General features: G+C 34.2%; 1 protein-coding gene across 1 annotated transcript; it reads right to left on the bottom strand.

The window, feature by feature from the left end:
* Nucleotides 1–17,642: 17,642 nt before the first annotated feature.
* On the bottom strand, nt 17,643–18,626 carry LOC144545650 (BTB/POZ and MATH domain-containing protein 1-like). Its single transcript, XM_078294210.1, has one exon. The coding sequence runs from the start codon at nt 18,624–18,626 to the stop codon at nt 17,643–17,645; it is 984 nt and encodes a 327-aa protein (XP_078150336.1).
* Between the last annotated feature and the right edge of the window lie 209 nt (nt 18,627–18,835).

Genomic DNA, 18,835 nt, shown 5'->3' on the forward strand with positions numbered 1-18,835 from the left:
ATACTACCACACGTTCTACTTAAAAAGAGGACTAACACTACTAGAATTCACTCTTTTTTCATGCTCCCGAAAATGGCTTTTTCCAAGGGATTACCCTTGAAAAAAGCCCAAAAATCGTTATTTTCAAGCGCTACCCTTGAAAATACTACCGTTGATAATACCCTCCTTGGAAATAGTCAGTATTTCCAAGGGGACCGTTGGAAATACTCTTTTCTAGCTTTTTTCAAGAGACTACCCTTGAAAAAAGGACCGTTGGAAATACTTTCAAATTTGACTTCTGTCTACATTATTTTCAAGGGGAGCATCGTGGAGCCCACTAGATTATTTTCAAGGGAAGCATTGTGGAGCCCACCAGATTATTTTCAAAGGGAGGGAACATGGGTCCCACTTGAACATTTCCAAGGGTGACACCCCTGGGACCCACTTGAGTATTTTCAAGGGCAGTTTATGGAGGACCCACCCCAGCAAATTCATGGCCAACAAAAGTGGGCCCCACCTGGTCAAATGTTGGTGCTATTATTTGAATGAGTTCGTGCATTTTTTTTCCATGGAAATACCTCTGGAAATACTAGCCTCCTTTTTTTTTGTACCAGAATGCTTTCATTGGATTATTCTCCCGGTACCAACCCAATATTCCTTTACAATTCCCAATTCTCATTCAAACTGATAACACATCTTACAAATCGATAAAAAACACATTGAGAAAAGAGATTGCAAAGCATTTAATAAGCATAAATCATTAACATAGCATAATCAACACATTGTATCAAAAGAAAGTGAAAAACCCTTTACAACACAGTATTGTGTACTTGCACACTACTAATATACCCAAAATATACCCACTATGCTATGAGTTAACAAAAATTCACATAATAAGTTACCACCTAGTTTGTTGATATGTTAGAGGTTGTAAATTCACCAAAATGTGCACTTTCGGACACTAAAAGGTCTGGTTAAAGTTGAAGGTAGATTGCCACCTACAATATTAAGAAAACATCCATGTGAGCATCCATGTGAAATTATCGAGTCTGTTACCTACAATATTAAGAAAATAAATTATGAGAATTATATTATTATTATTAGCTTGGAAATGCATTTTGCAAAAATGTGATAAGTTACTAAAAATTGTACTCTACCTTGCTGCTGTTTATCATGGACGATGGTAAGTTTTGCCTGGACATATAGTTTGACTTATCCTCACTGTAGAAGGTATAAGTTAAATCTCAGTTGCTAAAATTTCAATAATTAAAATTAAATAATAATAAATAAAATCTTGGATGTAAAGTACATGTTGGTACCCAGGACTAACATGGCCATACCATTATAAACAGACAATAGATTGACAAGGTTAATTTGTTGGGTATCTTTGGTTATAATGATCAGTGTGTCAATTGTCAAAGTAGTATCTAATTATGGTAGAATGAATCTCATTATTATCACTCCATGTTGTGTTTTTAACTTGACCATCTTGCTAGTGTAAATTTGATAAAAAAGTAACCAGATGTCAACCAAATAATAGTTTTTTGTTCTTTACATCAACTGCTTGTGGAGAGGCTAGTTTTCAATTAATTCAAAATGTTTGAGGCAAATTAACCACTTTATATGCAATTTTAAAACTAGAATTGCTAAGATAAACCAATGTTCGATGATGATCACAAACACAATTAGTAGGCATCAATGCAAATACAATAATGATATGAGGTGCAATTTGAATTAATAAAAAATGCTTTGCATATAATTATGGTCATACAAGCAAGGATAGGTATAATGAAATACTAGTTTAAACTTGATTAAGCAACCAAAGCAGGAAACATTTTCAGAAATTGGCATACCTGTACTGTACTGGTACTGTACCAATGTCTCGTCATTTTCACAATTTTAATCAAGTGATTTGTATCAGTGTACCTGTACTGTACCAATGTCTAAATAATAGAAAATAGAAGAGAAGGCAAGCAATATTGATACCAGTATCATAAAAAAATAGCAGACTTGAAAAGATATATAATCTCTGATACCTTTTGAAAAAGGACAAAACTATCCTCCTTATATGGATATCTAAAGCAGAGTTACAAATATCATTAATTGTCAAATAAAGCCTCTTAATTTTGGGCTATAGACTAGAAAGTTCATCATTATTTTTGAACTTACTGGTTGTATATAGTCGAAATCAAAACCAGCATATTCATTGAAATGATTCTCAATGTTGTATCCTCTGTAACTGTATGAGCCATACTCAAATCTATGAAATAAAGTTTACCTATCCAAATAATAAATATGAAAAAAGCATAAGTTACTATTAATTGACAACTACAATTATGGATTGTCAGAAAGCAAAACCTGCATTTTTTCAATTGAGAATTAAAAGCACAAGTGAAACATCACTAAGGCTTTAACTTCTAAAAAATGAGAAGTTACTTTAGATGGAGGAACAACCTTTGCCAAAAATTTCGAAAAAAAAAATACTTAAGAGAAGGTTACCTTGCAAGTCATTTAGCAAAATATTTTCAAAAAGCAAGTCATTGTATGAAAAGAAGGTGGAAAAATTTAATAGATCGGTAAGATCCTGTTAAAAAATAAAAAAACAAATACTACAAGCACCAAAAGCATAGAATAAATAACTACAAGTATATATGAAAGTACCTTAAGTTCATTAACTTGCTTATGAATCTGGACTGCTTTTTGTCATCATCGAACTAAAGTTTTTCAGCTAAAACCAAAATATTAGTTAGTTTTCAATTCAACATTAGTTAATCAAACAAATGCCAAGAATACAAAAGATAATCCCCCAAGGATTAAAATATAAATTTTGCATGTACATTCTTATATAGAAATCATGTTGAATAACTCAGATTGACATTTGGACTTTAAAAATGAAAATATTGATCCGTAGGACGGACCAATATGCACTATGCATATATAGTACCATAGCCTCACTCTTAATGCTATTGCCACCTATATAGAAGTCAAGTATAAGGCCAGCATGTAAAACCAAGTGTGCATTCATCTCTTCCACAAGCAAACTGCAGGCCTAATTGACATGATGAAACAAGGATACCAACAAAAAAGTAAATCCAAAATACGTACCCCATGTAGGAGATGAATATTGCACACAACAACTCGACCAGAGCTAAAATCAAGCAGTTATAGTAGCATATTAGCAAATATGGCAAAGGCTACAATAATATTCAATTATGACCAATTGAGCCTCCATTAGCCCCTCAGCACTGCAATTCACCATTTATTCAGTTTTTAGTGCCTAATAATGAAAACCAATGTGGAATTGATACAATGTGAGAAATAGGGAAATAATATGAGAAAGAACAGTTACTGTTGCGCCTAAGTTATTTTTTTTCTCTCTAAAAGTAACTGTTCTTGCCCGTTATAATTTTTTGGAAATAATATGAGAAAGAACAGTTACTGTTGCGCCTAATAAAGTAACTGTTCTTGCAGCTTATCACATAAACCCGATGTGCTCCAGTAGCTAGTTTTATGAAAACTAGACTAAACATATTAATATCATCATTCTTTCACTAGAGGTTCATATGGGCCTCCATTAAGGTATTTTTTTTTCTTAAACAAAGATTTTCATTACCTCTCCTCAATCTTTCCCAGCACCAAAGGCTCCTGAAAAGTAAAAAAAAAGTGAAATGCATGAGAGGGAAATGTACTTTGCATTCAACATTATCATTTAACTAATGCATGCATTATGAAATTGTTTTACCTATGTAGCCTAGAGTCAATGGCAGAACACTCAATGTACAAGGGGATAAGCTGGTTACTAATCCAGCACCAAAAATAACAGCCAGACTGTAAATCATGAAGAAGATCTAATAAAGTTTGTCAAAAAATTTAGTAAAAAACTGTCAATTTTGCATAAGCAAGCAAAAGAGGCATTTCATCAAACAGTTGAAGTGCACCACAAGAAAGACAATAATAACTAATCAACTCATCAGTTCCCCGTAGCATACCTGCTATGCTACTAAACTTGTTGTCACTGAAGGAAGCGAGATTTTCTGTGCTGACACGACTAATTTGGGCCTCTTCAGAGTTCCTATTAGGCAGAAGGAGGTCAATTGCGTTAGAATTCTATGTGCGCATATGTGTGCGTGTGTGTGAGAGAGAGAGACTTGTGTTAATTTAAATTGCAATCAGATGCGTAAATTCACAAATTCAGCCACTGCTCATCGCGGCCATCTTAGTCGCCACCTCTGCTACCTCGTCGCGGCGGCTGCATTGTAGAAGATGGAGAGCACAGATGGAAGTTTGCGTGTGCAAAAGGGTTTGGTGGTGGGATTGGGCGAAGGTAAGGTCTAGTGGTTAGATCGTAAGTGAAAAAGATCGGCATTAGGTTTGGTGATAGCGGCAACTCCATTTGAAATTTCCAAAAAAGAAGAGGAAAATGGCGGATAAAATTGGAGGGAATGGAAAATTTTAGAGAGAGTAGGTGCCTAAAAATCTTCTCTGGATGAAATGGGAGAACAAAAAATTTGAGAAGTATAGATTTTAACAGAGCAGTTTTAGCTTCAAGCAGTGTATCAGATATTTTAGAAGCTCCTTAAATTATATAGGTTGTGCGCTGCATAATTTAAAACTGCTTTGCTAATAAAATCACCTCAAATAAGTACATCATCACCATTTATTATTTATCAGACGGCTTGGAGGTTGATATTTGCTAATTATGTAATGCATATACATCAAATAATATGAAAAAAATTAAAATTAAAATTACTTATGTTTTTTAGGGCCAAATTATACTTATAAGTGTCAATTTTAAAGACTTTCATCATTATTTGCCCCTTCAAATTTAGCAAATATTTGCGGACCGTTCATTTTCACATAAATGATCGACGGTTGATTTTCAATGAAATGATTCTAAATTTGTTTTGAAATGATCAAGGAGATATATTAAACACAACCAACATAAAAGTTTTGAAATTTTGTTGTATCTGAGCCTTGATCCAACGTGAAGTATTTATAGCCCTTCGATGTTTTGATATTCCGTCGACTTGATGGATAGGTAAATAAATATAAAATTTCATCAAAATTTTCTGCAATAATATATATGCAGTGCTCTTTGATTTCAACGGTTTCGATCGACCAACGGACGACATGTATACGTGTGCCTTCATTAACTCACAAAGCAAGAGTATATGTTTCATAGAACATAAACTCTTGCTCTGTGAGTTAATGAAGACGCACGTAAACACATTGTTCGTTGGTCGATCGGAACCGTTGAAATTAAAGAGCACTGCATTTATTTCCTTATAGCAAAGTTTGATCTGATTTCATGTTCATTTACTTATCCATCTGGCTGATGGAATATCGAGATATCGAAGGGCTATGAACATTTGTAAATCTAAGCCGTTCGATTAAAAATGTGTCATCCTGATTGTCAATGGACATCTCCATTATCTCAGGAGATCCGGACCAATCTATACTATGTATCTAATCCTTGATGATTGCTACAGTATAATGAATTAAACAGCGTCTCTGACAAATGGGTCCCTTTCTTCGAATTCGTATCCTCTGCATTAACTCAAAAATGAATCTTTTGAGTTAAGTATCTAGACCGTCTGATTTGTTTTGATAGTCGTGAAAATTAGATCCGCACTAAAAGTAAAGACCCCTATGTTTTAGGGGAGGGTCGGATGGACTCCGTTTATAATCGGACGGCTGGTATCGATTCTTTCTTTTTTTGAGTTATTGCAGACGATGCAGACTCCCTTTCTTCAGCGATATCGATTCTTTTTTTTCTTCTTTTTCCGCATTTCCATTCTCTCTACTCCCCTCCGATCCTCATTCCCACCACCCCTTCTCCTCCCTCTGCCTCCTCTCCTCCTCCACCGCCACCTTTTTTTCCCTTCCCCTTCCTCCGACGAATCCCAGCCTGAAACCCAAGGTCGACACCATGCGCTCTGTCCCCTCCCTGCTGTCTTCCCCCTCTCCGTCGGTCCCATCCTTCGCCGCCGCAGCTCTGTTACACCGCCCCCTCCGAGATTGCTTTCACTCACCTCCTCCGCAACTGGTACTCTCTTCTCTCTATTTTTTTAACCATTTTTTGTTATACACTGATATTGATTAATTTTTGTTTAATTGGGGCTTTTTAATTGAATTAGGGTTTTACCAGTAAAAGAGAAAAATGGAAATGAGCAGTAAAAGAGGAGAGAGGTGGAAACACCCCAACTCAGTTTTGTGAGAAGAAAAAAGAGAGAGAGGGAGGGAGAGGTCTCAGCCGAGAGAGAGAAACTGTCATTAAGAAGTTTGACACAGAGGTAAATATACGCGAACTATATGTTGATGATTTTTACCTGGCAGTGTTGTCTGCTCTGCTGGTGTGGAGGAGCTGCCTATCTCCAACACTGGTTTCCATAGCTGCTACCAGATACCCTCTCCAGTGTTTGCTTGCGACACGATTGTAAAGGTGGAGATCAGCACCTATAGGCTGGTGGTGCCATCAGAATTAACCGGCATTCGTTCTGTCAAATCACTGGTGCTCATGAATGTTACAGTGGCTGATGACGACCTCCAAAGGATGATTTCATGGTGCTATGGTACATTTTGAAATTGTGGCACGTGTTAATATCCTTGCTTCTGAAGGGTAATCTCTCTCTCTCTCTCAAAACATATTTGAGAAAAGAAATACTTTGGTAATAAAGTAATCTAAAGTTTGTTTTACTTACACCAGTGTATATAAATTGCAAGGGTTGTAACATTTCGTGTTTACACAAATTTGAGAAGAAATAGGGGTTTCTCTTTCAAATACGATATACCTTGCCAGTACTTGTAATATATTTAATTACCCTGCCTACCAAGTAAAATATGTAAATTACAGTTTTGCAAATGGTGCCTAGATTATCAAATGGTCTGCCATCTTTTTTAATATTTGCAAAGAAGGGTTAAGGAAGAAACTGGAAGTTGCCATGAATATTACTGTAATGCTTTGAATTGAATTTATATAGGATATGGAGAGATTACTGAACTTAGTAGATATTATACATTCATCACAAGAAACCAAAATGAATGCTGTTATGAAGTCTCAGCTAGAGGAGTTTTGGCGAGGCTCTTGTTACTACCTGCAAGAGGATGCCTCAAGGACAAGTTGGTCATTTTCACTTTATCACAAATTATCCTTGGTCCATTTGACAGATCAGCTGTCATTTGATTCATCTGAGAAACTTGAAGAGAAACACAAGACAAGTTTATTTTATTATATATTCTTTTTTATTATTTTACTTTTGACAAGGAAGAAAATTTTGGTATAGAACAGAATCTCAAACTTGCCATTTGCACAAATAAAGATATAAAAGGAGAGACAACTAAGGAGCCAGTACCAGTACTGTCTCATTGGTTATTTACAAGTCACTATGCACTAAACAAATAGAAAAGCATAGCTCTAATTCAAATATGTTCAAACTGCTACATCTACATGTGGAGGACATTCATATGAATATATTGAAAAATGAATTTCTTGATTTGGAATTTTCTGTGATTTATGATCGATTTTAGAAGTTCATCTTTTGAAATTGGGACTGGTTCAGAAAAATTGCTACCAGCCTGAAATTTGTCAGTTAGAAAACCACCTGTTCATCATAGTCCCTGAGCCATAAACATTCTGAAATTAATTAGGCATAAAGTTCAAGTATTGATGGTCATTTCCATATAAAAAACTCCAAATTTGGCCCAGCCAATTGCTCTCAGCAAAAATCACAAATCAGACTGTCAGAATAGAGAACTGCAGTTTACCAACAAACAGATTTTGTCATTTTGAAAGGAGAATTGTGCAAAATCAATTGAATTACTTGTATGAAATTTTGTAGATTTGACCATTTCCAAAGAAGGTAAACTAGTGTCTTACTAATTTAAGTCTTCTTCTTATTATCTTGTACATGGTGAAATAACTTATCTTATCCATGACCTCATTTTATTCAAAAAAGAGAGAGAGCTGACATTGCTTTTTTTTTTTTTTTTTGCCTCTTAGTCTAGTAATTGGAGATGGAAGCATACAAGGAAATGAACAAATGATCAGATTACGAAGAAAAATTGTAGTGGATTTTTTTACACTTTTTATTGTTTTGAGAAAAATTGTAGGTGGATTTTTTCTGATCATAGATACATGAAATTGTGTGTTGAATAATGAGGTACTTTGATTTTGTAAATATGATACTTGGATAATATGATATTATTATCGTGTTATTTAGTAATCTTTTTATATAATTTAGTATTATTAATTGGAATTGTGGGTGTTTATTGTACTAGTTTTATTGTTGTGATTTATTATTTTCATCATTCAAAGGGGCATCTCAAATAAACAAAAATGTTTCTGTCTCTAGGAGCTAAACATTTTCAAGGGTAGTCTCTTGGAAATATTATGTCCAACTATAAAATAATATAAACTGAATCAATAAAACATTTCCAAGGGTGTGCTCCAGCATTTTCATGGGCCTCAGCATAAAATAATATAAACTGAATCAACAAAGTATTTTCAAGGGTATTGTGCTTCAGCATTTCCATGAGCCTCACTATAAAATAGTATAAACAGACTTACCAAAACATTTTCAAGGGTAGTCCCTTGAAAATAATATGGGCTCTCAATAAAATATAGTATTCGTTCTGTTTAGCGGGTCATGGGTCATGCAAAAGTATTTCCAATGGTGGATAGCAAGCATTTTCAAGGGTTGGCATCAGGGATTTCCATGCGCTACTATTTCCAATGGCCTACCCTTGAAAATAGTTAAATGTGTCAGCAAACTCAATTTCATTTCCAAGGGCCCTTCTTATCCTTGAAAATATAGATGCTACCCTTGAAAAAAACGGAAATTCTAGTAGTGACTTTCTAAATTATTTTTCAATTTCGAACAAAACAATAATTTTTCTATATTTTTTTTGTAAAATCTATGAATTTATTTTTGGATAATTTTTAATTCTAAACTTCTTTAGAATTAATGTTGTAAACTATTAATTAAAAGACACAAAGTTTAATTTTGAGACGGTAAAATATATATATCACAACGAGCAACAGGTTGTTTGCATCCATTTCATATTGAAAACTGTATATGAATGTTGAAGCATATTTTCAGATGAAGATTATACGGGCTTCAGAATTTTTATGGGATTAATGTAACAAAAAGTTACTTAAAAATATCCGGCCATTTTTATTAATACCCTTAAAAAAAACTTAATTTTAAAAATGCCCCTACATCCTTTTTTTTTATTTTTTTAAACTGTCCCGACTACCAGGCCCACGGGCGGCCCAGATCCTCTAGCAGACCGCCCGGGTCAGGGGAGGTCCACTAGGGACCAGACTACCTGGGGGCCGGGCGGTCCTCTAATTTTTTTTTTATAGAGATCTTAATATTTTGATTTAAATAATTTTGTGAAAAAAAGTTTTCTTGTATGCCAAAAAATAAGACATTTGATATATTTATGAAGTGATGTCGTAACGCTTTATAACTTTGATTTGATTTGTCAGTGGAATATCACAAGTCTAATTTTAACACTAATTAAGGACTTGGCCTTGATTACAAAATTTCCAACCTCTCACAGCTTGTTGTTCTTCTCTTTATTTCTGGTATTAAAACAGTAGTTTAGAGCTACTAAAATATGTTCAAATCTCAAATTAGATCTCTGTCCATGCAAGACTGACCTCTGGTATGGTACCAAGTCCAAACTCAGCAGCCAAGCACTAGGCAAAGGCCATTGGTATAGTGCAATACACTAAAAACATCCAATTTGACCTTTGCTGGTAAATAAGAAAGTATGGATTGATACATGGATCAAATAGCAAAAGTTATTACACCAGCATGTCGAGCATTCAAAAATACACATAATTGATATAAATTTCAATTTATTTGGATTTTTCTACAGTTAGTTATGAATTTCCAAAGTTTAGCTTTCGAAAAAACTTTAAACAGCCATAACTTTGGCTAGAAAAGTCGGATTTGCATGTGTGACCACTTTTTGGAAAGGGAGGGATGAGACGGATTCGAATATCATCCGGAGGATTACACCCAAGCATCCGAAGCATCAAAATTTCAAAAAAATGTCGTTTAGTGCCTCAAAAATTCAATTTAAGTTTTTGTTCAACAGTAGGCATACAACGATCGATATTTTGTTTAGTTAATAGCCTAAGGGATTATTCAAGAATGATTCATATAATTATTTTAAAATGCATTTACTATTTATTGTGTTCATTTGTCTATCTCCAAGCAAATGATATATGTTGACAATAATCAAATAATCTAATTATTCTCTCTCGCTCTCCAATTATTCCTTAAAAAAAAAAAGTTGACATCATTGATGCAATCTAACCATATTTTCTTGTGTATATTTGAATAAAATAAATTATTAAGAATGAAGGTCAAGTCCTTAATTAGTATTATCTTTAGAAATATACAAATTAGGAATAATACTAGAATTTCTTTTTGTGTGATTTTCTACACTTTGGCTGTGAATTTATGAGTTATTGAGACTTTGATACTATGCATAGCATGGATTGCTCAGTGCTATGGCTGAGAGGATTCAACAATTGTTTAGAATCACAGTGTTAGAAGTTCCAATAAATGGAAACTCAAGTGCTGAGATTCTACCTACTGTTTGGTTTCTTTGAGACTGTTTTTTTGACTAATGCAATGTATGAACCCAGAGTAACCCGTTTATTTATCTAAAGTCTATAATAATTTGGATACAGTAAGTAATTGGATAAATGCATAGCAGACGGCCACGGGTAATTAAACCCAATTAGTTTAGTACTCAATGTTCAATCCAGGTTTTTTAATTATGTCACATAATTAAATATTAATTAATTGTTCAATACTGTACGTCCCTGATCAGATTGAATGTAACCAACACATGCAATGCGACAATTAATATACGCAAGTTAAATATTTATAACAAATGTGAAGTAATAGTAATTTCTTTTATTGATCAAAAACATTAATTAATCGTCAGATCAGTATGATTGTCAATTAATTGCACCAATATTTGCAATAATGGTGTGGTGTTTCTTCTTTAATTAAAATATAAAACTAAATAAAGTAACACAAAATTAAGTTCTGCGTTAATTTTGAAGAAAATTTTAGTCCCATACTCTAAAGTAACTCAAACTCTGAGTTGATATCAGGTCCGTTCATTGGCTTGCACCAATTCCAACCCTCGGCATAACTTCAAACTCAACATTTCCGTTACTGCCCAGTATTAAGTCTCAAGCCAACTTTTTACTTCAGTCACAAAAGAACTCTATCTATCACGTGGCATTTTTTTCAACTGGCCTCTTTTTCAACTGGCCCTTTTAGTTTCAAGGGATAAACCGATCACTGGTATTAATTACTTGAGATCTACTCCAACAAACTCGTCGGTGGAACAACTACTGCTATCATCACATTGAAGGTTGACTTCTTTTGTACCAGCAACAGTTGAGGCAATTATTTCTTGCTTCTTGTTCTGATCAGGTTGAACTACTTTGAGCAGACCGCACTCATGATACTCCGAGAGATCTAAAAGCAGTTATCATGGTGTCAGCAACTGCCTTGGTAAGCATCTTCTTGCATATTAACTTGAGCCCTTCAATTTTAAAACGATATTGCGCTGCAACAAGCATGCGGTGGTACCTCTCTCGAGGAGTAACTTCCTCAAAATCAAGGGACAAGAAATCAGTATAAATGAAATGGAGCAAGTGCTTAAATGTGAGTCCATCCATATGCTGTATGGATACACATAAATTCTTCATGCTCGTATCGATATTGTCCTGTAGAGCGAGAAGTTCTCTTATCTAAGAGGAGAGCTGATTAATTGCAGGTCGCGTGCGTGGTTTTAAAACTGAAGACAATTAAAGATTTTCCGGCCATAAATTAAATAAGTTTGAATTACAATGGGCCGAATTAAAAGAAAAAAATAACCCTTGTTGTTGGGCTAAAGTTGGACCTACTATCCTTTATACATCAGAAAGCAGTTGACTGTGCCCTTTTTGTTCCAATGTCACTCATACATTGGTTATACATGTTTTGACGCCAGACAAAAAACTAAAATAAAAAAACATAAGTGAAAAAAAAAATAGGATCCTGATAACAATCTCCGCAGTCTTAATCCCACAATAAATCCCGCACAAACTACCAAAAAAGTCATGGGGAGACCGCTCAATCATGAATACTCCGCAGAAACTATTAGTATTTAACTTCAACCATCAAAGTATTATCGTGGATTTGCAAATTATTAATCCCTATGCAATGATCTCTATTTATAACTGAATAAATCAATCCATTAATTGTACCAGCACAAAATTTTCTTTTTTTTTTGAATTGTCTCCGCACAACTGGGGACCATTAAATAAACAATCCCTCATAAATAATTGTCATTTATCCCCGCACAATTTTTTTTTTTTTATGGATTGTCCCCGCACAACTGAGGATCATTAAATAAATAATCCTCTCACCTAATGATAAATACTTCTCAGACATAATGATAAATAATTTATGTTACATAGATAAATATTTTTCAAGTATAATTGCAACTTTCAGTAAAACATCAATGATAAATACTCTAAGACATAATGATAAATATTTTATGTTACATGGATAAATACTTCTCAGAAATAACAAATAAACATTTATTAATGGGAATTGTTATTAGATAACAGTATAATTAATGCGGGAATTATTTTAAAGGAATAATTAATGCGGAAATTGTTATTAGAGAAAAGTATAATTAATGTGGGATTGGTATTAAATGACAGTCTAATTTAATGCGGTGATAAATGGAAAATAAGTGAGGAGATATATGGCAATTAAGGAAAAAAAAGAGTGCGGGAAAAATGCAGGATGGACGTGAGGGGAGCAATATAATTATTCAAAAAAATATATATGTTCTCCATTGTTGTGCCTTGATCAAGTAATAAATTCAAAATTCAAACGATGACTAGTATGAAATTAACTAGGAATAGTACCAACTAATAGACGATTTGTTTCATGCTAGATTCAGATCAATTGGATTTCCATGGATGCTGCTGATTAAAACCAACACTACTATCGAACCGATATATGACAGGAGTGTATATCATGACACGACAAGTCATTTTAAGTTCAAATTTTATAAAGACATGAGTATCAATGTCGTGTCAAACACAGACGTATGCAGTACAATTTTACAAGTGTTAATGTAACATAGGTCTTAGGCAATTCCAATTTAGGTTGGTTTGAATAATGTCCAATCTGTTCATACTTTATAGTATGAATTGAAAGTTAGGGACTTCAAGTTAAAAATGCTGATTGGAGATCTCCTAATTTTACGCAAGTTCTTCCTCTTTGTATGAAATTGTTGTGTCAGTGCTATCTAAAAGGTTATTAAAGAGAAACTATATAGTATATACAGTACGTACTGCTTTGCAAGGAGCGTGAAAGGGAATAGAAAAAGAGTGCCAATGCTTTGTCTGTACACCACAAAAACCATCGTGCTGAAACCGTGGTTGAATGCCGCTTTCGACACCAGATTCATTACTGCATATATGCACTGTGTTGCCACCATGGCCATCAATGGTTTCTGTTCCTCTAAGCTAAACCCACCCATTGTTGTGTTTACACTTAGCAAGGGAGAGAAGCTTTCAAGAGAGAGAGAGAGAGAGAGAGAGAGAGAGAGAGAGAGAGCGTACGTTACAACAAGGTTTTAAGGTGTACATTTTACATTTTTTACAGAGGCCTATTACAGTGTGCATGCAATTCAGAATTTTTTTTTTAAAAACCATAAGTAAAAAATAATATTTTATCAAACCAACTTGATTGCTTTGGTTTTCACAAAAATCATAAAAACCGAAATACTATTTCGGTCTTTTTTTTTTTTGAGACCGGACAATTTTCACATATGTCAATAAAAAAATGATAGTAAAATTTGTGAAAGCATCTTGGATCGATCGATCGAAATGATATTTCGGTCCCGAAAAAAAAAATTTGGACCAAAATGTCATTTCGGTTGTTATGGTTTATGGAAAAAAACCGAAGCAATTAAGTTGGTTTGATAAATATTATTTTTTATTTATGGTTTTTAAAATAAAATTCTGCAATTAATGTACTGATCAAATGATTATCATATCATGGAACCCACAATAGGCTGTCATTCGTTGTATCTATATATGTTGCTAAATTTGAATTGTTGGACTTGGGCCTGCTAATATTTGGGGCCTGGAATCTGTAACCCATCAATTGAAATAATTGGGTCTGAACAATTTCATCTTGGTTCAAATTAGCAAATACATTGCTGTCACGACCCCGCCGCCGGACTGAGAGTCGTGACAAGAGATGCATCCTCTCATCCATCCTTCATCGCATCAATCTATATCGCAAACAAAAACAGATAGAAAACAATACGGAGTCAACTACAAAACTCAGTAATCAGTTATTTAACGATGCACTTTTCTATAACTGACTTAATTAAACAACCATTCAAACAGACCTGATTAATTCACATCAAATTATAAATACATATTTAGCCGGTAATAGCACATGGATCTGAATTATCAATAAAACAAGTCACACAATATCCATATCATTTCCTTTCACACAATCATTTCATTTCTCAAATTCTCAGAAGACACGATCATATAATTTCACAAATCAATTTTGAACGACAGACCCGCTATCCCATTAAATATGCATCATAATTCAATAACCAATTCAATCATCCAATTCAAAATTCAATTCAACTAAACAAAACAAAAACACAGATTATAAAAAAGTCCGGTTACCTGATAACGATCAATTCAAAAATCCAATCGAGTTGCAACAACCATTCAGAATCAACGCGACGTAGTCAGAATTCCAATCAAACAAAACAATCAAATCTTAATGAATATAAAATATTTTTTTTCTCTTTCTCCTAATTTCCTTCACATTTCCTCTTTCTCTCTGTTTTTTTTTTCTCTCCAATTTTATTTGGTTCTGATTTTTTTTTAACTCTAATCCGAAAGAAAATAACCCTCTTTATATATAGAGCTTTTAACGGTGGTCACAGGGATGAGGTTTATGCATGGGAGACACGTGGAAGAATGCCACGTAGGATCATATTTTTTTTAAAGTTGAACATTTTTATACAAGTAACCTTCTAATCTAAAAATTGCAAATAAGTCCATAGTAATTTCAAAAATAATATAAATATTTACCGGGTGTTACAATTGCGCAATTGTCAATACCACAAATTAAAATCTATCTCAAATATTAAGTATCATTTTAATTAATATTAGCAGCAACATATCTGTCATTTTTAATTAATTGAAAATTCATACTTACATACATCTTTATATTGGACATTATCATGACCTAGATTCAAAAATTGATTTTTTTCATCTAATTTTTCAATTGTGTTAGCAGTAGAATTGATTTTGTACCTAATACAAAACAAGATATACTGTAACAAATATTTGTATAATTTACTCACTATATTATTTTTTATTTTTTCAACAAGAATTCACAGATACTAATTTTAATTTTTTTAAACCAAAAAAATTCCCAGTTTATCAATAGGCTGTTTGATGGAAAGCCCAATTCGGCCAAGCAGTCTAATTGGGCTGACATTTTATTTTTGTTTAATTTATAACGATTATTTTTAAACCAGAGTATAGATTACAGAAATTTTTTATACAAATATGAATGATTTCTGTGTTCAATTTTGTTTAGAGATTAATTACTTAATTTGGTAGTCATATTGTAGTTATGTATATCCATGAACTAAACAAAATCTCCCCAATTGAAAAATAAAAAATGGCCGATATTAATATTTTCATTGAACAGAGGAACGAGCCGCAAGCACGCACCTATGGGCAGTGAATGTGTGCTTTTTTACAACAAAAATAATATCTGCAAAATCTCTGGTTTCTAAGGGTGTACTAATTAGGTCTAAAGGAGGTGATATTACCATTTCTTCTTCATCCGGCTGGTCAAGTGCCGAAGGCTCGGAAGGGTTTGTTGATGTATTGCACAAATTAAGAATTTGGAGGATGATTGATAGGGAACAGAAATGAAAGAGGGCTTCAATTTTAGGGGTAATTAACAGGGAAAAGACTATTTCTCTATGTGCTCAGCACGCAGCTAAGACATGAGATATAGTGACAATGATTTGAGAATATTCCTTCCAGATTATGTTTATTAATTGCAACATATTATCTACTATTCAATAAAGTCAAACATACAGATGTTTGAATAAATTTATATATATTTGCTTTTCTTTTGCACATCAATTCCGTACAGACCGTATTAATGAAAATCTAGTAGCTGCCAAATTTGGATTTGAGGCCTTAGGCCTGCTTGTATTTGGGCCTAGATCCGTAACACATAAATAAAAAATAGTTGGGCCAGAACGATTGGAGCCACAATAAACACCTTTGATTTTTCAAGCTCCGGGGTACTCAAGCTTTGATTCATATCTGCTATAGCGGAGTTCAAATTGAATTATTGATAAATACTAAAATACACCATTAGTTTAAATTCTTTTCTGGCTCATTTAAGTTCCAGTCCTGTATGGAAGTTGCAAGGTATAGAAAATTCTCTACGTAGCGGGTCATGAATATATATAGTAGATTTTGGTGATTTTTTTCCAAGCAAGAATACAATTATAGCTCTGTACTTGTTGAGAGTTTGAGTACCAGAGAGCAATCACAAAATACAGAAAGAAAAAAAAAATTGAGAAAGAATCAAAATCAGAACACACAGATTTTATGTGAGAAACCCTCTAGGGGAAGAAAACCCACGGCCGCTCGCCAAACAAAATCCACTATTTCTCAAAGTCAGTTACAACAAATTACAAAGAGACATAATGCATATATAAAATACAAAACCCACTGAAAGGGCGTGAAAACAGACTAATCTGGACCGCACATCTTAATGGGCAACGTGACTAATCTGGGCCGTCGGTTAAAGGATTTTTATGCAATTTGACTTCTCACAAATAAAATTCTCCGGGGCGCTGCCGCCCCCCTGCCACCCCCCGCATACTCCTAGAATCAGACCCACATACATAACAGTACTTTGGCACATAAATGCATGAGAATTATATAATTATAATGGAATCCTTAATTTCAATGTTCTGTTACACAACCAATCAGCGCATGAAAAGTTTAAGCAATTAAAAAAAAATCATAATTGATGTTTCTTTCAAATTGACCAATGTACACAGCTCCACCAACTAATAGGATTCTGAATTGAACTTGCAAGATCACCACCTCCATTCCTTTCTTTGAGAAGAAATAAAGATCATATTAGATTTCCAAAGAGATACAAGCAATTAAACAACATGAACAACTTAACAAAAACACAGATCACAACAAAACCTTTGAAAAACAAAAAAACTGGACAAACTCCGATCTCTGTTAGAGATACAAGTGGGTATAAAATGTGGGAAATAATTAGGAATACATGAGTGGTAGGTAGGAAATGATTAATTGGAGATGTTTAGAAATAAACTATAATATAATCTGTAAATGAACTTCATTATAATTGTAATTGATACACAAGATTAATACAATATTTATTCTCTATTTCTTAAATCTTTCAATCCCTTTTATTACTTGGACTCCTCTCCGACATACTTGTCGGTGGTACAACTACTGCTAACATAGACATAGGTGGTCGACTTCTTTTGTATCCAGAACAGTTGAGGCAATTATTTCAATCATGCTGAACAATTTTGAGCTGACCGGTCTCATGATACTCCGAGAGATCTATTGCAGTTATCATGGCATCGGCAACCACCTTGGTAAGCTTCTTCTCACATATTAACTTGAGCCCTTCAATTTTAAAACGATGCGCTGCGACAAACATGCGGTGGTATCTCTCTGTTAGGGTAACCTCCTCGAAGTCAGGCGGCAAGGTATCGGTATAAATGAAATGGAGCAAGTGTTTAAATGTGAGTCCATCAATGTGCTGTACGGATACACATAAACTATTCATGCTCATATTAATATCCTTTTGTAGGGCGAGAAGTTCTGATCGGAAAACAGATGAACGAGCCGCAAGCACACACCTATGGGCAGCAAATGTGTCTTTTTTCACAAGAAAAATAATATCTGCAAAATCACCAGATACCAGGAGGGTTGATGAGGCTGTCGAAGGCACAGAAAGGTTTGGTGATATGAACTCGGGTTGTTGAGGCCGTCGAAGGCACACAGCATTTGCCGGCGCCTTCCTGGAATCATCAGCAATGACCCATAATACGAATTTATTCAAGAAGCAATCATCTTTAGAATATTTCTCTTGTTCGGATTTGCTGAAGTATGTTAACCGTACCATGGGGCATCCCATTGCCTCGGCCCACCAGGGTACATTGAAACCCTTCTCTTCATTCAATTTTATCCCAGTGTGGATCTTCCAATCACCATTGCTACTGTGATCCTGCACCAAGGATATGTAGCCAAACTTCTTGACTACTACTGCATCATCTAACAAACAGAGATAATATTCCAATAATTCTCCGAACGGAAATAGGCGGATCTCCCATTCGATGTCGCCCAGGGTAAAGGGACCGTATTTGATAGTATACATTCTTTCGTAGGATTTTATTTCGTACAATTCTCGATTTATTCGACCCTGGGGTGCAAGCGTTGAAACCTCCTTTGTTTCAACAGTATACAATCCTTCAGCAAATGAGTCCATCTCTGCCTGAGTTGAAAACAGCTTTTGAGGTATTGAACAAATCAAGAATTTGGATGATGATTATTGAGGAAGTCTTTGATAGGGAACATAAATGCAAGAAGGCTTCAAAGTAGTGTGTAATTAACACGTAAAATATTAGTTCCTTGCATGCTCAGCAAGAGATGATTAGTGACAAAGATATTTGTTCCTTTATACTTACTCTTTTGTGC

The sequence above is a fragment of the Carex rostrata genome, chromosome 28 (genome assembly GCF_964058835.1).
Source record: "Carex rostrata chromosome 28, lpCarRost1.2, whole genome shotgun sequence".
Lineage (NCBI taxonomy): Eukaryota > Viridiplantae > Streptophyta > Magnoliopsida > Poales > Cyperaceae > Carex > Carex rostrata.

What these genes read in the sequence shown, in the direction of transcription:
- LOC144545650 (XM_078294210.1), bottom strand. Translation starts at nt 18,626, where the DNA reads ATGGACTCATTTGCTGAAGGATTGTATACTGTTGAAACAAAGGAGGTT.